This window comes from Lichenostomus cassidix, chromosome 1 (assembly GCF_008360975.1).
Source record: "Lichenostomus cassidix isolate B80296 chromosome 1, HeHo_3.0, whole genome shotgun sequence".
Taxonomy (NCBI): Eukaryota; Metazoa; Chordata; class Aves; order Passeriformes; family Meliphagidae; genus Lichenostomus; species Lichenostomus cassidix.
Genome location: NC_139479.1, coordinates 155488 through 175837, shown reverse-complemented (window position 1 = coordinate 175837; position 20350 = coordinate 155488). Strand labels below are relative to the sequence as shown.

Genomic DNA, 20350 nt, shown 5'->3' with positions numbered 1-20350 from the left:
GTCACTTGTTTCCTGGGAAGGTCACCCCTGAGCCTCCTTTTCTCCAGGCTGAAGCCCCACCGCTGCTCCTGGTGCTCCAGACCCTTTCCCCAGCTCCATTCCCTTCCCTGGACACACTCCAGCCCCCTCAATGTCTCACCTGCCCTGAGGGTGCAGACTGGACACGGCCCTCAAGGTGTGCCATAGTGCTCAGCACAGGGGGACAATCCCTGCCCTGGGCCTTTGGCCACACTGGGGCTGGACAGTCCAGATGCCATCAGCCTCTTGCCCAGCTGGACACACCTGAGCTCAGGTCCAGCCACTGTCACTAGCAATCCTGGGCTCTTCCCCAGCTTTCCAGCCCCTCTGTCCCAGCTTGGAGTGTTGCAGGGAGTTTTGGTGACCCAAGTGGAAGACCCAGCACTTGCCCTTGTTGACCCCTCACACCGTTGTCCAGATCCCTCTGCAGATCCTTCCTGCCCTCAGCAGATCCACATCCCAAACAACTTTGTGTCATCCATGAACTGAGGATGCACTCAGTTGCTCTATCCAGACCATTAATAATGATGTTGAAAAGCACCAGCCCTAATGCTGAACCCTGGCCAGCCCCAGCTGCATGTGGTCACATTCCCACCCCTCCATGGGCCTGGCCACCAGCCAGCTGTTCCCAACAAGGAGCACCTGTCCCAGCCAGGCTGCAGGTGCTCCATGAGATGCCAGGGAGAGGGTGATGGTGCCAAAGGCTTTGCTGAGCTTCAGGCAGACACACCCACACCTGTCCCACACCCACAAGGGTCACTGTCCCAGCAGACCAGGTGGGTGAGGCAGGACCTGTCTTTTCCACCCCCCAGCTGGATCTGATCTAATTGTCCTGCCCGTGCTGTGGGACCCCCAGATGATCTGTGCTAGGGCCTTCCTGGCATCAAGAACAGGAATAGGCATGGACTTCCCCAGATCCTCCCTCCAGTCCTGCTTGGGGACAGGGTCACTGGGTACCTCCAGGGCGCTGGGGTGGGTAGGGTCTGGATGAGCTCTGCTGCCATCCAGGATCCCCCCAGATGGCCAGGGCTGACAAGGACCAGTCAGAGCTGCTCTGTGACCCCTCCACAGCCCCTGTGGTATCCCCAGGGATCCATCAGCCCCAGGGACCTGTGAGGTCTGAGCGGCTCAGAAGGTCACTGACCACTTTCTCCTGCGTACATGGACCAGTATGGACCAGTCCCTATTCCTAATACAGACTACTCTGACCCAGTCCCTGCTCCCAGTACTGGGAGTCTGCTCCCAGTCTGACATGGACCACTATGACCCCATCTCCACTCCAGCATAGTCCAGTCTGACCCAGTACAGATGAGTTTGACAGCCCAGTCCAACCCAGTCCCTGCTGCCGGCACAGACTAATCTGACCCAATATGGATCAGTACAACCCTGTCCCCACTCCCAGTCCAACCCAGACCAGTCCAACCCCATTCCCTGTCTGTCCCTGTCACTGCAGATGGGTCAGTGCTGGCAGAAGGCCCAGGGCAGGCAGGTGCCTGTGGTGCCACTGAGCTCCAGGCACCGTTTCTGTCCCTGCTGGGCCTGGCTCTGTCTGGGGGTGTCCAGCACAGCTGGGGGGGGGCCCACAGGACATGGGGGGCTGTCGAGCGGAGTGTGTGAAGCACAGGCAGGGCTACAGGGCAGCACGGGGCCAGGGTACTTCCAGAATACTTTATTTTGTACATAGAGTTTGTCAGCGTGCGGCAGCTGCCCCACAACCCCCGGAGCCCCTCAGAGCTGTGGGGCAGCAGTGCGGGGGCAGCAGTGCAGTGGGGCAGCAGGCACGCGCGGTCCCCACACAGCTGGGGAAGTGGGGGGCAGCCCTCATGGGGCATGGGGCTCTGGGACTGGCCACCCCACAGCCCCCACAAGCCCTCAAAGCGGCTCCCCCTGCCCCTCACACCCCCCACACCTTGGGCACCCCTGTTAGCTGGGACAGTGGGGCTGCTGGCCCTGCCATGGGGCAGGAGGAGGGGTCAGACCATGACCCCCAGGCAGCCCCCACCCCACAGGACCCATCCTCGCCCCCCAGGCCCGGCTGCCCCCTGGGATAAAGTGCACATGAAGCCAGGATGGCGCCTGGGGAGCAAGCGAGGCCACGGGGCAGCCGTCACTCCACACAGCCCGCTGCAGCTGCAGGCTCCAGCCTGCCTGCAGCCATGCCCATGGTGTCCTGCCCTTGTCACTGCAGGTAGCGATAGGCCTTGAAGCAGTGGTTGCCCGAGTCAGCCACAACGACGTGGCCGTCGGAGGTGAGTGCCAGCCCCTGTGGCCCGTACAGCGGGTCAGCCGCTGTGTTGATGTAGGACAGGAACGAGCCCGCACTGTCAAACACCTGCAGGAGGTGCACATGGCTGTCCCCAGTGGCCCCACGGCCCAGGGACTCCCAGCCCCAATGACCCCCATGGCCCCAAGCCCAGGGACCCCCAGCCCCGACAGCGTGCAGACCTGCAGGACGCATTCCCTGTGGGGGGAAGTGGTCAAGATCCCCCCTAGGTCTATTCCAGTTAAACCAAAACCCTTCTCAGTTGCTCCCAGGTCACCCCAGAACCCTTCCCAGTCCATCCCCGTTACTCCCAGTTGCCTCCACACCCCTTCCCAGTCCCCAGTTGCTTCCAGTTGGCGAAAACCTCTTCCCAGTTCCTCCCAGTTGACCTGAGGCCCTACCCAGTTGCTCCCAGTTGACTCCAGTTACTCCCAGTTGACCCTAGACCCCTCCCAGTTGACTGTAGACCCTGCATAGACTCTTCCTAATTGACCCAAGATCCTTTTCATTTGCTCCCACTTAACCTTACTTGCCTCCTGGTTCCCTCCAAGTGGCCCATAGCACCTCCCAGTGAATCCCGTGGGCTGGGGGGCTCAGGAATGGCATGGGAAGGGGCCAGTGCTGGGTCCCCTGGGACTGCAGTGTGGGTGTGTGTGCAGGTAGAGGTGTGGGTACAGATGTGTGTACAGGTACAGGTGTGCAGATGTGTGTGCAGGCACAGGTGCATGTGCAAGTACAGGTGTGCAAGTGCACGTGCAGGTACAGGTGTGCAGGCACAGGTACAGGTGTGCAGCTACACAGGTGTGCAGGTGCACATGCAGGTACAGGTGTGCAGGCACAGGTGTGTGTGCAGGTACACAGGTGTGTGTGCAGGTACAGGTGTGCAAGCACAGGTATGTGTGCAGGTACACAGGTGTCTGTGCAGGTACAGCTATGTGTGCAGGTGTCCGTGCAGGTTCAGGTGTGCAGGCACAGGTGTGTGTGCAGGTACACAGGTGTGTGTGCAGGTACAGCTATGTGTGCAGGTGCACATGCAGGTACAGGTGTGCAAGCACAGGTGTGTGTGCAGGTACACAGGTGTGTGTGCAGGTACAGCTATGTGTGCAGGTGTCCATGCAGGTTCAGGTGTGCAGGCACAGGTGTGTGTGCAGGTACACAGGTGTGTGTGCAGGTACAGCTATTGTGTGCAGGTGTCCGTGCAGGTTCAGGTGTGGTACCTGAATGCGGCTGTTGCCCCAGTCGGCCACGATGATATTGCCATTGCCGTCCACGGCCACCCCTGTGGGCGCGTTGAACTGCCCGTTGCCCTCCCCATGCGACCCGAACTTGAAGAGGAACTCGCCCTCTGCATTGTACACCTGGTGGGCACAGGGGGGACAATACGTGGGAGTCATGGGGGGTCATTGCAGCCACCAGCCACCCAGCACCTGCCTGTGGCTGTGCTCACCTTCACAGAGTGATTGTGGAAGTCAGTCACCACGATCTCATTCTTGTTGTTGACAGCCACAAAATGGGGCCCTGGAGAGACACGGGGGCTCAGCCTGAGTGGGACAAAGGGCACTCATCCCCAAGACTGGGGGGCTCGGCCCTGAGGGGAATGGTGGGGTTCAGCCCTGTCCCCATGGCAGGACTGAGATGGACCCAGAGCCCTGATGCATGGACAGAGCCCAGAACTCAAAGTCCCCAGGATGGAGCCATGGCCAGAACCTGAGCCCAGAGCCCCAGCCCAGAACTAAATTCAGAACCCAGACCCAGAACCTGTATCCAGAACCCAGACCCAGTGCCCCAGTCGAGGACAGAGAGCTCAGAATTCAGACCCAAACCCAAAACTGAGCTCAGAACCTGGAACCATGTCCCAACCTGGGAACCAGAACCAAACCCTGGACTCCAAGCCTGGGATCTCAGTCCCAAATGAGAATTCAGAGACAGAACCTGGAAGTGGATCACCAGCCCGGAGCCCTGAACCTGATGATGGATGCAGAACCAGACCTCAGCCCCCCTGTCCAGCCCCAAAAATTAAACCAGAGCTCAGAACAAGTCCTGAGTCTGGAATCTGAACCCACAGCCCAGAACTGGATCCAAAAAGCCAGCCTAGAACTGGAGCCTGGACTTGGCCCCCAGTCTCAGGCCATTCTTGAGGGTCCTGGTGCCACTGGCCACCCCAGCAATGTGGGGCAGAGTCCTGCATGCCCCAGTCCCTAGGGAGCCCAAGGCCTCACAGCTGAGGGGGTCCCAGGGTTACCTGCAAACTGGCGCTCGGCAGTGCCGCGGGAGCCAAAACGTGCCACCAGCTTCCCGTTGGGCTGGAAGATGAAGACGCAACAAGCCTTGTTGTCCACCACGATGATGTGCCCATTGCGGTCCACGGCAACACCCTTGGGGCCCATCAGCCGTCCTGCGCCCAGCTTGGTCTGGGGGGGACAGAGGGTCAGGGTGGGAGGTGCCATGGACCCCCCACCCCTCAGACCCCTGCATCCCTGCTTTCCCTCACCTTGAACTTGCCCTCAGGTGAGAACACACTGACCCAGCGGTTGTCGTAGTCGGCCACGATGATGTCACCATTGGTGTCCACCGAGACCCCCGTGGGGCGCTGGAGCTGCCCTGGGGAGCGCCCTCGCACCCCAAAACGCAGCCGGAACTGCCCCTCATTACTGAACACCTGGGGGGGCAGCAGGGGAGTCAGGGGAAACACTCCCACACCTTGAAACGCAGCCAAAACTGCCCCTCATTGGAGAACACCTGTGGGGGCCAGGAGGGAGCAGGGGCTGTCAGTGGGGGTCCTGGGAGAGTTCAGGGATCTGGGGAAGGGACCGCACCTGCACGCATTGGTTACTGCTGATGGGGTCAGTGGGGTCATGGGGATCCAGGGTTACCCAGGGTGATCCTGGGGGGTCAGTGGGGGTCCCAGGGGTTCATACCTGCATGCACTGGTTGTTGCTGTTGGGGTCAATGGGGGGTCAGCAAGGGTCAGTGGGGCTCATGGGGGGCTTTGGAGGTCCCAAGGGTGTCCATACCTGCACGCACTGGTTGTTGCTGTCAGCCACAACGATGCGTCCGGCGCTGGATGTGGAGATCCCCTGCAGATTGGTGAACTCGCCCTTCTCCCGGCCACGGCTGCCTGCAGGCACCGGTCAGGGGGACACAGGGGGCCCCAGGAGACCATTCACCACCCCAGTAAACCCCTGCTGCCCCTGAGACCCTCCACCATCACTCCAGGGAGCCACAGAGAGACCCCACCATCCTGGAGAGCCCTGGGGAGTCCCTGCTACTGTGGGGAGCCCTAACAAGTCCCCCATCATCCCAAGGAGCCCCCATTGCCCCGGGACCCTCCACGCCCCCTGCTCACCAACGCGAAAGATGAGCTCGTCCTCGATGGGGTTCTCCTTGCGCTTGGCGCTGCCGTACATGCTGGCAGGGCGGCGCAGGGCCTTCTGCCGCACGTGCCCCCCACCCGGGGACTTGACACGTCGCTTGGCCTCCTCGGGGGACGGGGGCACATCGCTGGGGCGCAGGGCACGCGCACGGAACGGGGAGCCGCGCACGGGCTGCCCGTACAGCAGGATGGACAGCACAAAGTCACCCTCGGCACGCGGAGTGTACACCAGCTCGTAGGTGCCGTTGCGGTTATCCTGCACCTCGGTCTCGGCCGCGGCGCCATCGGGGCCCGTCACGGCGAAGCGCAGGCGGGCACCGCCGCTGCGCACCAGCGCCCCGTCCTTGTCCTTCGTGGTGACACTGAGTGAGCAGGGCTGCCCCACCACGGCCTGGCGCAGCCCCTCACCCGTGGCCACTGTGGTGTGCGCCGTGGCGCTGGTGGTCAGCAGCGCGCCCAGGTTCTGGATGGAGCGGCGCAGCCCCTCGGGCTCGACGCGGAACTCGAGCTGCGCATTCTCGTGGGGGTGCTCGGGGAAGGGCCGCGCTGCCAGCTCCCGCAGCCGCTCGCCCATCTGCTTTTGCACCAGCAGCACCTCCGTGGCTGAACCGTGGTGCAGTGCCTGCTCCGTGAATGCACAGCTGCTCAGGATGCTCTCCTGGCCCTGCCGCAGCACCTCCAGCTGCGCCTCCAGCACCTGTGGGAGCAGAACATCATCAGTTGGCACCAGGTGGGACCCCAGTGCCAGCACCCACGCATGAACCACATCGCGGCCCAGCCATAGCACGTCCATCTGTGCCTCCAGCACCTGTAGGGATGGCATGTCTCTGTGGTGTTGGGATGGGACCCTTATGCCCAGAACCCCTAACCAATGCCCCACCTGTACCCCCACCTGCACCCCAGCCATTGCCACAAGCCCAACCCCGGTGCTGCACTGAGACCCCAGCTGCTGCACTGGGGGAGCCACTGGCACTGGGGTATGGCTGGAGCACACACACAGCCTCCCAGGAAGGGCTGGCAGGGGGCACAGAGGCGCCGGTGTGTTACCTGCTGCTTGGCAGCACAGGTGGCCTCCAGGTCACGCAGCAGCACCTCCCGCCGCTGCCGCAGCGCCGCCTCCAGCTCCTCGAAGCTGCTCCCGATCTCTGCCTCAGCCTCAGCCCGGCGTTGTCCCAGCTGCCGGCTGATCTCGGCCACCAGCCCCACAGCCGCTGCCAGCTGCGGGAGCCTGGGGGGACACGGGGACCCCCTGAACTCCCAAACCCCCACCAACCCCACCTGAACCCTAAAGCACCCCCCCAGCACCCTCATCCAGCTGCGGTATTCTGCAGAAAGAGAACACTGGGGACTCCCTGAACCCTCAAACCCCACAGCACCCATGATGCCCTTAGCCACCCCTCCCCCTGGACCGTGTGTGCGTGGCATCAAGCCGGTGCTGCAACCGGTGGGAGTGGGGCCATGGGGACCCCCAGGGACCCCCTGACCCACTGTACCTGGCACGCACAGCGTCAAGCTGGTGCTGCAGGGCTGCCTTGTGCTGCTCCAGCACATCACGCAGCGGCACGGTGCGGTGGTCCCGATGCTCCCGCCGCTCCCCCTCCGTGCACTCCCGGCACATGGCCGTCTCGCAGGGCTCGCAGTAGAACTCCATCACCTGCCACACCTGCGCTCATCCACTGCCCCTCACCCCAGCCTACAGGACCCTGCAGCCTCCCCCAAACCACCTCCTGAGCCCACATAGCCTCTCTCAGACTCCCTGGACCCCTGCAGCCTCCCCACACCCCACTCCCTCTAGACTCTTTCTCCAAGGTCTGCAGCCCCCCAGATCTCCTGACCCTCACAGCCCTTCCAGATCCCCACAGAGCTCCTCAGCCTTCCCCAGATCCCAGCCCCGCTTCCAGCTCCTGCAGGTCCCCAGTCCCCTTGAGTCCCATCAGCACTCTGGACCTCCCTAGCCCTCCCAGACACTTGCAGCCCCCCCTGGTCCCTGCAACTCCCCCCAAACACCCTGAGCCCCTTCAGTCCACTGCCCCCCCCAGCTCCCCCCAGCCTCCCCACCTTTCCCTCGTGGTTCGGGCAGCAGAGGGGCTGCCCGGTGGCAGCGCCCAGGGGGGGCAGGGGTGCGGGGGGTGCCCCGTGGGGGTCAGGGTCTCGCTGCAGCACCTCCATCAGGTTGGTGATGAAGAAGTTGTTAGGCAGTGCTGGGACCCCCCGCTCAGGCAGGATCGAGGTCTGGCGGCACACGGGGCACGACAGGGACAGGCTCTGGGCCGGAATGTAGTTCTGCAGACACCTGGGGTCACAGGGGTCATGGGGGTCACAGGGGGTCACTGGGGTCAGAGGTCACATGGGGCATGACAGGGACAGACTCTGGGGCAGAACTCGAAAGGGGCAGGGGCAGAAATGGGGCCTGTGGGGGCACAGGGGGGACATGGGGACAAACAGGGGTACAGATGAGGGGATAGATGGGTGAGGGGTGGGGGTTGGGGGCAGAACAGGAGGATGAAGGGACAGCTGGATGGACAGGGGGACAGCAGAATGGACAGGCAGGTTGATGGTGGGGACAGAAGGGGCAGACAGGGCACCTGGGATTGTGGGCAGGCGGAGAGTGCGACAGACAGATGAACATGAGGGTGACGGTGCAGGACAAGGGCACATGGACAGGGCTGGGGACAGGCAGTGGCAGGGGGACAGATGGATGGACAGGGGGGCTGCACACAGTGTCAGGGGAATGGGGCAGCAGAATGGACAGATGGACAGGGATGGGGAACATGGAGCAGGGCAGTGAGGCAGACAGATGGGAGGGTTGGGGTGCAGGCAGAGAGCAGGAGGACAGACAGACAGACATGGGCGCTGTGTGGTGGAACACTGGGGTGTGGGAACAGGGTGGGAGGAACAGACAAATGGGGACAGATGGACAAGATGGTGGGGCTGCACAGAGTCACACTGGGATGCAGAAGAAGGACAGACGGACAGACAGACGGGGGGCTGCGTGGTGTCACAGTAGGGTGGGGGACACAGGTGGACAGACAGACAGGGGGTCTATGTGGTGTAACAGCAGGTGGGGGAGTGGCAGAGTAGCAGGCAGTCAGACAGATGGACAGGATGGACATGGGGCAGTGGTGCCAGTGCCCCGGGGAGATTGGATGATTAGATGGATGGATGGATGGTGTGGGGAGCCGGAGCAGGGCCAGGGGGCTCTGGGAACATAGAGAGAGGGGGCTCATCAGCAACAAGACCCCCCCCACTCAGGGATCCCAGCCACAGCCCCCCCAGCACCCACACTCACACTCACACACAGAGAAGTGAGGTGTGGGGGACAGTGGGGTCCCAGCCTTGCCATGGGCTGTGGAATGCAGGGGGGTCCCAGCCCACACCTCTGTGGGCACAGGGCAGATTGACCCCATCTCTCACTGGGGAGGGCAGGGAGGGCAGGGGGGACCCTGGCTCACCACCAGCTGGGGGGGGTCAGGGGGGCTGGGGGGGCTCTGCTCACACTGCAGGTTTAGGGGGTGCAAGCAGGGCACACTGGGGATACAACTGGTAGTGGGGGATCAGTGTGGGGACACAGGCTCAGGGACACAGGGGGTGCAGCAAGGCAGAGGGTGACTAGGTGCACTGGGGGGCAGAGGGAATGGATGCTGTAGGGTGCAGGACATGGGGGCATGCACAGGGGCCCAGGGCACAGTGGGGATGTGCTGGGGATGGATGCTGGTGGGGTGCAGCAGGCACAGGAGGGATACAGAGGTGCTCAGAGACATGGTGGGTTTGGAGAGTGGGTGCCAGGGCACAGAAGGTATACCGGGGGTGCAGTGGGGTGGAGGGAGGGAGGGAGAGCAGTGAGGGGTCCCACCTCTCACAGAACGTGTGCAGGCAGGGATTGGATTCAGGGGGTGCGGGGGGGGGACCCAGGGGATACCACCTCTCACAGAATGTGTGCAGGGAGGGATGGGGTTTGGGAGGATGAAGGGGGGCTCAGGGTGGATTTGGGAGGTCCCACCTCTCGCAGAAGGTGTGCAGGCAGGGCAGCACTTTGGGGTTGCAGTAGCGGTCAAGGCAGATGCTGCAGACCAGGAACTGTTGGTCGATCTGCCGCACCACCGGGCTGGCGGGCTCGCGGCGGGCCATGGCGGCTCCTCAGCCTGGGGGGCACAGCACAGTGCTGGGGGGCACCCCACCGCACACCGTGGGGCTCCATGGCGCCCCACAGCCCCCACCCACCCCACAGGCTCGTGCTGGGCCATGGCAGACCCTCAGCCTGGGGATGGGCAGGGATTTAAACACGTGGGGGGCACCGCATGGCACTCTGCAACCCCCCACTCAACCCACAATGCCCCACAGGCCCCCACCCACCGCACAGCCTCACGGAGGGCCATGATGAATGCCCACCCTGCGGCAGGTGGGCTCAGCAGCCCGGGGGCACCCACAGCACTCACCCTAAGGCATTCCACAGTCCCCAGCCCCACAGACACCTTGCGGGGCACACATGGGGACTCCCCCTGGCACCCATCATGCCCATGACCAGCGGGTGCCCAAAACCAGCCCCACACGTGTCCCCCAGCCTCACACACGACCGCGACCCACGGCACTGCCCTGCCCCACAGCACCACCCCACAGCCCCACCTACCCCCTGCCCCACGGCACCCACTCACCCACAGTCCCCTCTCCTTGTGTCCCACGGCACCCGTCCCCATCCACGGTAACCAACCCCCTACCCCATAGGGCACCCACAGCACCCACCGCCCTGCCCCACGGGGCACACCCCAACCCCGCCACCCTCTTCCTGAGCCCCCAGCACTCACCCAAGCCCCTGTCCCATGCGACACCCATCACCCCCGTCCCACGTCCCCCGTGCCCCATCACCCCCTGTCCCTCGCTCCCCGCGCTCCACAGCCCCCCGTGCCCCACCACCCTCTGTCCCTCGCCCCCTCCCCTCACCCCGGCCCCGCTCAGGGCGCTGCGACGGCTCCGCGCTCCAGGCCCCGGCCCCGCCCCGGCCGCCATTGTGCGGCACCGCCCCCCCCGCGGCACCGGGACATGGCGGGGGCCCGGGGGGTCCCGCACCCCGCGGGTCCCTTCGGGGTCTCTCCCCTCAATAATCCCACTCCACACCCCCTGTACACACCCGACGCGTGGCCTCCCGCGCTCAGCCCCCGCCCCGCCGTGCCGACCCCCCAGCAGAGCCCCCTGGACCGCACTCACCCCCCCCGCAGCCCCCTCCTCGCTCCAGCCCGCGCCGCGGGACCCCACGGCGCATCCTCGGCCCCGGCCCGGGATGCGACAGGGAGGCGGCCGGGCCGGGCGGCACCAAGCGCGGGTTGGAGGGGGAGTTAAAACCTGTCACCCCTTCCCTCTTTCTCGGAACCCGCCCCGAGGACACCCCACTCGGGGGTGGCAACGCGTCGTGGAGCGACACGTTGTCCCCCCCGAGTGGGGGGTTCACGGGGAGGGTCCCGTGGGAAAGTGGGTAAAGTGACCCCTCAGCCTCCCCCCCAACACGAGTGGTCTCGCCTGGGCTGTGGCTCTGCAGTTGGGGGGGGCTCCGCGCATCCAGGGGGTACCCGGCTGTTGCCACGGCAACCGCATCCCGACCCCGAATTTGGGGGTTTGATCCCAAATTGGAGGGGGAATAGGACTGGGGAATGTGGACATACACTGGCGAGTGGAGGCATGGGGAGGCGCGGGGGGTTACCAAGGGTGACGGGTGTTATAAATTGGGGAGAAGCAGGAATATAAAACGGGGATAAAGGGGAAATAAAGGGAAGGTCAAGGCGGACAGGTGCATATAAAGGGGGTGGGGGGGATACATAGGTAAAAAGAGGGGTAAAATAGGGGTTATAGAGGAGTGGTATAAAGAAGGGACAGGCAGGGTACAAAGGGGCTTATAAAAGGGGGAGAGGAGTAAAACCAGAGCCCCGTAGCCCCATCCCAGCTCCCTCAGTTTGTAGAGACCCCACACTTCTTCCCACTTGCCAGCTGCTACAGTTCCTCCTCCACGTGGGACCCGTGCCATCCCCATCACCTGGCAGGACAGGGGCCCCACCCCATTCAGGACATGGGGAGCACCTCACCGTGGCATGAAGCCCACATGCCACAGCTTTCCGGGGAATTCCAGCAGGCTCGTGGCTGGCTCCTTTGGGTGAGGTAGGGCAGCAAGCGCCCTCATGGATAAGGGATCCTGGCAGAGCTGGAGCTTGAAGGGTGCAGAGGGGGTGCCCCCATCCCCAGCCAGGTCACTGCAGGAGTGGGCAATGGGGGGAATGATAACCACCGGGACAGGAAGGTCCTGACCTGGCCCAGGGGAGCACATGGACTCCCAGCCCTTCGGGGACCCAACAAGGAGAAGCAGCTCCAGGATGGACCCAGGGCTGTTCAGTGAACCAGCCCCCCAGTAAATCTGTCCCTATCCACGTGGGGGTCCCCAGCATGGTCTCCCAACCCTCCACCTTGGCCTCAGTGTCTGGAAGGTTCTACAGCCAGACCAGACCTGGTTGTGCAGCCAGCAGTGCCCTGGGAACAAGGATGATCATGAGTGTGACAGAGGGGGTGACCTGCCCTGTAACATGGGACCCAACCCTGGCACCTTCCACTCCCAGCCAGGCACCAGCAGCAGCAGCAGAAAGTGCTGAGGCTCAGGGTGTCCCACAGGCACCTACAGCACAGTGGGGATCAAGTGCTGGACACCTGCAGCTTAAGGGGATCAAGTGGGCTCCCCTCCACCAAGGACCTCCCCTGGCTGCCCACCCTCCAGTGGCTCCTCAGCCGTGCAGAGACCCCTGGCCCTTCCCCAAAATGACCTTGGTCCTTCCCCACAAGACCTGGTGGATAGGCCTGGGGGACAGAGCAGGTACTGGGGACTCGCTGCCCAGGAACAGGGTGACAACCCCCATCCCTTGGGGAGCAGACATCCACCTGACCCCTGTAACTCAGAGGGGCCAGGGATTGCCCACATCCATGTCTGGGGACTAGGACTCCATAGGGGGGTTTCAGTGTCCCAGGGGGTAGAGGGGGAGGGGGTGTCCTGGAGGGACACTCAGGGGGGTGAGAATCTTCTAGAGTTTTTTGAAAGGAGTGTCCCAGGGGCCAGTCACTGTCATAGGGGGTGTCCAGGGGTCCCAGGGGAACAGCAGCTAGAGTGGCAGTAGGTTGAAAGGGCAATGGATGGGGACACCGGCTGGTACTGGCCCCAGTGCCTAGCTTGGGGAATGGGACTCTATCCTGCGGGAGCCTCAAGCCCTCAGTGCCACCAGTGGGATGGCAGTGATGGTGCCCAGAACCCCGGGCCAATCCCACCCAGCCCCCGCTGCAGAGACCTCCAGCCTGTCCCACTTTACTCCTGCCTGGTCCTGGCTCCTGCTGGTGCCACGGGATTGGAGCAATGGGTGGCCCCCCCTTGCCAGACACAAGTGAGCACGGTCCCCCCAGGCTCCTCAGTCACCCCCAGGAGCAACCTCGCCTGTGCTCCAGCTCCTTCCCCCTCCAAGCCTGGCCTCCCCCCAAGCAGCAGCCAGTCTGCCCTATCCCAGGGTTTCATCACAGGAGTCCTGACCGTTTCAGGGCTCATGCCCCTGGTCTCTTACCTGCCCTGTCAGCCCCAGCCCGAAGGGTGCAGCCCCTCTTTGTCCTGGCCATAGCCCCACACACACTGATCCGTACCATTTATTTGGGGTTTTACAGAAGTCAGGGGGTTGGAGGGAGTCAGACCATCACCGGGGGGAAGGGGGGAAGTCGGATCCCGACATTAAATTACAGGTTAAATTAATGAGCAAGAAAAACCAACAGTTTTGTCTCAGGAGAAAGTGCCCAAGTGCGGGGGTGGGCAGGGGGCCCCTCATGGGGTGGAGGTGAACCCTGGCCGGGACCCCAGCCCCCATGTGCAGCACATGTCCCAGAACACATGTGCCCACACATGGACATGCATGGACATGCATGTGCACCCCCTGTGCCTCCACTGACTTTTGGTCCCTGGTTGGAGCCCCCCTGCCCTCTCCCAGGGTTCCAGGGAACATGTGCCTGGCCAGCAACTCCCCCCTGCCACTAGCTGCAGGGCACAGAGACCCCTCACCAGCCCAGCCCAGGATGCCACAGCCCCAGGGAAGCTTTGGGGGGTGCAGCCCCCCATGAATCAGGAGTGCAAGAGTGGCCACCCTGGAAACACCTGTGAATGGCCTGGAAGGAGCCGGGGTGACCCTGGCACTGGAGGGCAGAGTGGAAGCCCTGCTGGGTGCCAGGTGCAACAGGCAGACCCCACAGCCCCCTTATATAGGGGGACCCAGCTGTTCCAGTGCTGCCCCTACCCAGCTCCACTGTGCCACAGGGCAGGGGTCTCCCTGGGGGGAAGTAGGAAGGGGGCCTGGGAGGGATGCACCCCATCCTGCCCTGGGGAGGCAGAGCGGGGCAGTGGAGGGTCCTGGTTCACCCCAAGGTGAATGGGGTGTCCGGGGGAGCAGCCCAGCAAGGGGGGTATCCCCAGCCCCTTAGGAGTGCCAGGGGCAGGGGGGGCTCCAGCTGTCTGCTGTGTGGGGTCTGTGCTGAGGAACTGCTGGACCCTGCCCTGAGGAGGGGCTGTGGGATGGGGGGGCCCTGGCCCACTGGCAGCTCCACACACCTGGTGGCCCCCCCATCCAAGACCAGGCCTAGGCTGTGGCCCCCGCGAGCCCCCAGCCACAACTGAGGTCCATGTGTGCCCTGTGGTGGGGCTCCTCCATCCGGGGGGGCACGGGGGGCTCACTGCTCCTCCAGCCAGGAGGGTTTCTCGGCGCCAGGGGTCTTGAGCTTGATGTTGAACTGCTTGAGGGTCTGCTCAAGCTGCTGCTGGTTCCCGGCAAAGTACGCGGAGATGGCGTTGTGGAACAGCAGCAGTTGCTTGTGCATCACCTTGATCTGGGGTGGGAGAGGATCACAGTCGGAGGGGCCTAACCCCACCCCAGCAGCACAGAAGAGGGGTTGGAAAACCCTCTGAGACCCCCCGAGTGCTACCGCTCCCCCAGCACTGCCCATCCTACCTGATTCATGTCCTTGAGTGACAAATCCAACATCGCTATCAAATCGCTGCAGGTACCCCATCCCTGTGCCTCCTATCCCTGCACTTCCCATTCCCATCACACAGCCCCCATGGCTGCCCCAAACCCCTGCTCATGTACCCCATGTCTTCACCCCCCACCTCTGTCCTGCATCCCCCATTGCTGTGCCCCCGTCCCCACCCCACACCTCCCACATCCACACCTTGTTCTCCTCCAAGAACTTGAGCTTGATGGCCACATCTGCCCGCAGCTTCTCATATTTGTCCTTGTGGCTCTGGAACTGGCTCTGGGCTGCATCCAGGCGGCTCACAGCGCCAGCATCACGCGGGCCCATGCTCAGCTCCTCCAGGTCCGTGCGGTATGCGTCATACTCCAACCTGCGTATGACCCCTGGCATCAGCAACTTGCCTCTAGATCCCCCCAGGACCCCTGAGCCCCCCAAGCCCCTTGTCCCACCTTGCAGTCTCATACTGCTTGACTGTCATGAGCGTGTCCTCCATGGTCTTGTTGACCAGCGTGTTGATGCTGGACACAAAGAAGTTGACAGCACCCAGCAGTGTCTCCCCGTTCTTGCACAGCAGCTTCTGCGTCTCTGCGTTGTACCCAAACTCCTCCTGGGGACAGATGCATGGGGGCACAGGTGAGTGGCCATGGATCACAGCTCCACTACCCTCCATCAAGGGTGCTGGGAGAAATTTCCCCTGAGAGCCACTGAGCCCAGCCATGGCCCAGCAGCACCGAGCCCAGCAACACCACACATCCACCCCTGTGCAGATACTGTCCCAGCCCTAGTGTCCAAGTGTGATCCCTCAAGCCCTGAACTGTCCAGCCCTAGTGTCAAGCCACAGCTGCCCCTGCCCCTCCCAGCCCTAGTGCACAGGTGTCCCCTCCCAGCCCTGGCACTCCCCATCACCCCAGCCCTGGTGCCCAGGCATCCCTGCCCTCACTCCGGTGTCCCCCTGGCCCTGGCACACCTGGAGTTCAGGGGATTTCTGGCTGAGGTCAGCAAAGGCGTCACCCAGGGCGTGCTGGGTCTGTACGAGGCTGTAGAGGTGGGCGGTGAGTGCCCGTGCCAGGTGCAGGACGCTCTCATACTTGCGCTTGGTTTCACGCAGCAGCTCGATCTGCGTCTCCAGCTCCAGGTCCACTGTGCGGGAACCCCGTCCGAACCGCTCCGAGAGCAGCTGCTTGGTGCACTGCAGGAGGGGGAAACGGGGGGGCCCCCAAAGGCACGTGTGACTCGCCCAAACCCCTCTGAGAGCAGCTGCTTGTGGGAGAGGGGGCAGGAAGGCCCACTGGTGTCCCTCCACCCTGGGGTCCCCTCAACCCTCACCTTGTAGGTGTTGATCCCCCACTTCTTGACAATGTCAAACTTCTCGACGGCAATGCCACGCACGACCTCCTCCCCGCCAGGTGGAGGTCCAGGGGGCGGTGGATGCAGCCCAGGGCCTGGCACAGGGACACAGATGGGGACAGGACCTGGCACCAGCTCCAGTAGGGCAGCAGCCACGGGGGACCAGGCAGCCCAGCCTTCAGAGCCCGTGCCCTGGAACCACTGTTACCACAGCAGCATTCCCAGCTCTGGGCACATGCCCAGCATGGGCTCACAGGCATCATGGTGGGAACCCTGCTCCTGCCAGCCCCCCTGAGGGTCCCACACAGGGGGGCAGACCCCAGCCCAGCCATGTCTGCTTGCACAGCAGGGCTCAGGCCTGCCTCATCATGCTGACCACCCTCACCAGGCCAGACACAGGGGGGCAGCACCCAGCAGCACTGGGCAACCCTCAGGTGGGCTCCAGGGGCAGGGTGGCAGAGTCCTCGGGCCAGGACTCACATCTGAGACCCCACAGCCCATCAGCGCTGTCCTCTGTCCCAGCACAAGGATTAGCACCAGAACCAAGCTCTGGTCATGACACAGCTGCAATGGGTGCTCTTGTTAATGTCCCTGGGGAGGCCCAGGGCCCCCACACCCAAGGGATGCCCTGAGGTGGAGTGAGGGGCGCAGTACCTGCGGCAGCAGCGGCCGGGCGGGCCATCCTACGGGCAGCAGGCGCGCTGGGGGACACCGACGGTCCTCGGGGGGGGTGAGGGTGGACAAGAGAGCCTGGAAACGGGGGGGCTGCAGGGGCCGAGCAGGGGGGGCAGGACAGGATACGGGGCAAAGGGCACGGGACGGTGGGGCGGCCAGGGCAGAGGGGACGGGGACAAGGGACAGGGACGAGTGCGCGGGCGGGTGGCAGCAGGAGAGCGACGGCAGCAGGTGAGCGTTGGAACCCGGAGACATGGCTACAGCCACACAGAGGGACTCCCCCTGCCCCAGGGAACCTCTCCCACCCTGCCTCTGGCCCCTATGCTGGAATGCCTGCACCCCAAGAGCTGGGTAGGCCGAGTGTGATGGGGACGTGGGGACACAGAGACATGAGAACACAGGGCCAGCAGTGGTGCTGCTCTGGGGGAGCACACACACACACACACACACACACCCCCCGCCCTCTCTGTCCACATGGACCCTCCTCAAGCCCTGTGGGCACAGGGTCTACCCTGGGGGGACCCTCAGAGACACATCTGCATGGACAAGAACAGCAGTGCCAAGTGTCCCAGGGAGCAGAGCCCCACTGGCCCTGCCATGGCTCAATCTGATGGGGACAGTGAGAAGTCAGTGGGGAGTGGGCTTGGGGCCCTCTGCCTGCTCCCCTCAACCCCAGCACACTCCAGAGCTCTTGCTGGACTGGGACAGAGCTGGGATCCTCCACCAGATGAGGGACTCAGAATCCTCAGGACTGGGATATCCTGACCAAGATGATGGAGAATCCCCAGCAGAAATCCCACCCTGTGACAGGGGAGCAACCCGGCCCAGGGAGAGCAGGGCTGGGGGACAGCAGCCCTGTCTCTGCCATCAGCACACAAACCCACACGTTGCCCCTGTGCAGGACCTGAGCCCAGCAGGAACAGAGCCCCCCCAGGAGACACAAGACAGAGCCTTGTGTCAGAACTGGGGGGCAATGAGGGGAGCTGAACCCCTTCTTCCCATGACGATGCCCCACTCCCTCCCAGTGTACCCCCATTACCTTTGATGGTGCCAGTGGGGATGATGCCCTCGGCTGTGCCCCCATAGCCGCCTGACACAATGCTGGTCTCATTCAGGTTGGGCCCTGACACCATCACCTGCTGCAGGTCCTGTGGGACACACGAGCACACGTGGCTGAGATGCAGGGACAGCACGGCCCTGGTACAGCCCCAAACACCCCCCTGGGGTCGCTGGCCCCCCAGACCTGCTCCAGGCCATCATCCTCAGGCAGGCTGCTGGTGTCCCCGTTGCTGCTGATGGGGATCTCCATGGTAGCTGCCTTGCTCAGGATCCCGTCTGACATCCTCAGGGCCTGCAGGGACACGGATGTGGTGCTGGGGTCAGGTCCACCCTCAGGCCGGGGGCACCGGCCAGTACCCGCGGGGCCGTCGTGAAGGGGACAGTAGGAGGAGCCCACAGCGGCAGCTGCCGGCACTGAGCAGCCTCTACCCCTGCCCAAGGCCTCCTGCAGCCACTGCCCAGCCCGCCTCCGCCGTCTATCGGGAGAACCCTGGCTTCCAGAACGGACCCGTGAGTAGCACATCCCAGAGGCGCAGACCCCAATCCCCCCAGAGACGCCGACCCCAGCCCCAGCCTCAGCCCCGACCCCACTCTGGCTCCCGTCCCATCTTACCCAGGGCTCCCAGACTCCCTTGGGCCGCACGCCGTGCCCCTCTCACAAACCCCGCCGGGGATTCCCGCGTCCCGCAGGCCCTGCCCCGGGACACCGGCGCTAGCAGCGCCCGGCCCGGCCCCAGCAGGAGAGCGCCGGGAGCCACGTCCGCAGCCGCAGGGGAGCGCAGGGGGGCCCGCTGCGCCCAGACCGGTCTGGGCACATTCCAGAGCAGGCGGGGCCTGGGGCGGGCTCCCGAGAACCCGTTACCTGTGACCTGTCCCCTTCCCGGCGGGCACACGGCCCGGCCCAGCTCTGGGGCCGAACCCTGCGGGCAGAGGCCGTCACCGCCCAGCGCCATCCCCGCCGGAGAACGGCCCCGCAGCCCCTGCAGCCTCCGGGGCAGCGCCGGAACGGACCCTCCGCAGCCACGCACGGCCGGGCCCCGAGGCGGGACCGACCTCCGCGGGAACCCCCGGCGGCTGCTCCCGGCGGAACCGGCCCGAGGGGCCGGCGGCCGCCCCAGCCTCGCTCCCAGGGCTCTCCCCGTCAGACTCCACCGGCCCCGCGGCTGCTCACCCTGTCCAGCCTCCCCGGTCCGCCCCCGGCCCCACCTGCGCCCCGGCCCCGCCGGGCCCCCCGCGCCGCTCCCGCTCCGCCTCGGCCCGGACGCGCAGGAAGCGCCGTCACTGGCCCGGAAGTGGCGTCATCGCTGAGCCGGACGCGAGTGGTCAGTCGGAGCGCGGACGGAGCGGGCCGCGGCCTGGGCCCGGGATGGACCCGGCGGCCGAGCACCGGCAGCAGCTCCGCAGCGTGAGCGGTTGGGCCATGGGTGGGGAGCCGGGGCGTCCTGCGACGCCTTCCTGAGTGGTCCCGGGTGCGTCGGTTTGGTGGCGGGTCCCCCATGTGTCCCAAGGGCTCCGGGTGTGGGATCTCGAGGTCCCGGGTCCGCAGGAGAACCGGTGGGTCCTGAAAGGGACCCGGGCGTCTCGGGCGGGCCGGGGGGCACGCCGAGGGTCCCCATGGATTTCGGGGGTCCCGGACCGGTTCCGCCCGGTGTGACCCCCGCCTGCCCCCCAGCTGCGCGACTTCTTGCTGGTCTACAACCGCATGACCGAGCTCTGCTTCCGCCACTGCGTCTGCAACCTCAACTACCGGCTGCTCACGGGCCGCGAGGTGAGCGGGACACGGCGGGCAGGGGGGCGAGTGTCCCCACGCCCCCTGACCCAACCCTTCCTTCCCGCAGGAGTCGTGTCTGGACAGCTGTGCTGCGAGGCTGGTCCGCGCCAACCACCGCCTGATGGGCGCCTACGTGGGACTGATGCCGGCGCTGCTGCAGCGCCGTGCAGCCGAGCACGGGGCACCGGGGGGGCCATCCGGACTCGCAGCCTCCCCTGACTTGGCTCCGGGCCCCGCAGAGTCCTTGCCAGATGCTCCCGATGCTGGCACATAGCACCACCTGGCCACAGCTTCCCACGGCGGTGGTGGGATGTGAATGGCACTGCCCCTGCCCTGTTCCAGCAGGAGCAGCAGCATCCCTGTCGTGCTGGAGCTCCAGGCTGGAGCAGCAGCTGCACGTGGCCCTAGGAGGCCCCAGCCACAGCTGGACCGTGGAGGGCACATAGGATGGGGGGGCACAGGAACAGGGGGAGAGGCCCCTAGCCCTCCTGGGTGTGGGTTTCTGGGAAATGTACTGTTAGCCCCAATAAAACATTTTTTCAGGAATGGCGTGGTGGGACATGTGGGAAGGGCACACCAGAGCCCTGATCCCTGTGTCCCAGGCCCCTGTAGAGGCGTGGGTATGCTGTGGGCAGCCCACAGCACAACTGAGAATCCAGGGAATTCCACCAGAGACGAGTATTTCCCTGCAGGAACCCCCTGGTCACCAGGCCACTGTGGGTCCCTGGACATCCTCACTACAACCGGCTGGTGCAGAGCAGGCACTCATACGGGGCAGTGGTGGGGGTGTGAGGGGGTGAGGGTAGGTGTCAGG

The 20350-nt window shown here is 64.5% G+C and overlaps 3 protein-coding genes across 11 annotated transcripts; 1 reads left to right on the top strand and 2 right to left on the bottom strand.

Annotated features, from left to right (window-relative positions):
• Positions 1 to 1672: 1672 nt before the first annotated feature.
• Positions 1673 to 11013, bottom strand: TRIM3 (tripartite motif containing 3). Of its 3 annotated transcripts, none has more exons than XM_085065249.1 (12): positions 10857 to 11013; positions 9655 to 9796; positions 7713 to 7947; positions 7148 to 7308; positions 6702 to 6882; positions 5628 to 6351; positions 5296 to 5399; positions 4773 to 4940; positions 4524 to 4692; positions 3729 to 3799; positions 3499 to 3639; positions 1673 to 2350 (listed from the first exon to the last, which is right to left on the bottom strand). In XM_085065249.1, exons 2-12 carry the CDS (start codon positions 9780 to 9782, stop codon positions 2198 to 2200), a joined length of 2235 nt encoding a protein of 744 aa, XP_084921375.1. In that variant the 5' UTR covers positions 9783 to 9796; positions 10857 to 11013; the 3' UTR covers positions 1673 to 2197. The 3 variants fall into 3 exon arrangements, with proteins under 3 accessions (XP_084921375.1, XP_084921459.1, XP_084921547.1); XM_085065333.1 differs by lacking the exon at positions 10857 to 11013 and adding an exon at positions 10593 to 10675; XM_085065421.1 differs by lacking the exon at positions 10857 to 11013 and adding an exon at positions 10091 to 10252.
• A 2284-nt stretch (positions 11014 to 13297) lies between these two features.
• ARFIP2 (ARF interacting protein 2) lies at positions 13298 to 19444 on the bottom strand. 6 transcript variants are annotated; one of them, XM_085066002.1, is made up of 9 exons: positions 18937 to 19444; positions 17950 to 18057; positions 17746 to 17854; positions 16686 to 16796; positions 16011 to 16126; positions 15652 to 15873; positions 15134 to 15291; positions 14880 to 15054; positions 13298 to 14537 (listed from the first exon to the last, which is right to left on the bottom strand). In XM_085066002.1, the coding sequence occupies exons 1-9, from the start codon at positions 19261 to 19263 to the stop codon at positions 14382 to 14384; spliced, it is 1482 nt and encodes a 493-aa protein (XP_084922128.1). In that variant the 5' UTR covers positions 19264 to 19444; the 3' UTR covers positions 13298 to 14381. The 6 variants fall into 6 exon arrangements, with proteins under 6 accessions (XP_084922128.1, XP_084922301.1, XP_084922558.1 ...); XM_085066175.1 differs by having other exon boundaries at positions 18972 to 19086; XM_085066432.1 differs by lacking the exon at positions 18937 to 19444 and adding an exon at positions 18819 to 18898.
• On the top strand, positions 19087 to 20082 carry TIMM10B (translocase of inner mitochondrial membrane 10B). 2 transcript variants are annotated; one of them, XM_085066962.1, is made up of 3 exons: positions 19087 to 19170; positions 19438 to 19533; positions 19604 to 20082. In XM_085066962.1, exons 1-3 carry the CDS (start codon positions 19132 to 19134, stop codon positions 19808 to 19810), a joined length of 342 nt encoding a protein of 113 aa, XP_084923088.1. In that variant the 5' UTR covers positions 19087 to 19131; the 3' UTR covers positions 19811 to 20082. The 2 variants fall into 2 exon arrangements, with proteins under 2 accessions (XP_084923088.1, XP_084923175.1); XM_085067049.1 differs by having other exon boundaries at positions 19438 to 20082.
• Positions 20083 to 20350: the final 268 nt, after the last annotated feature.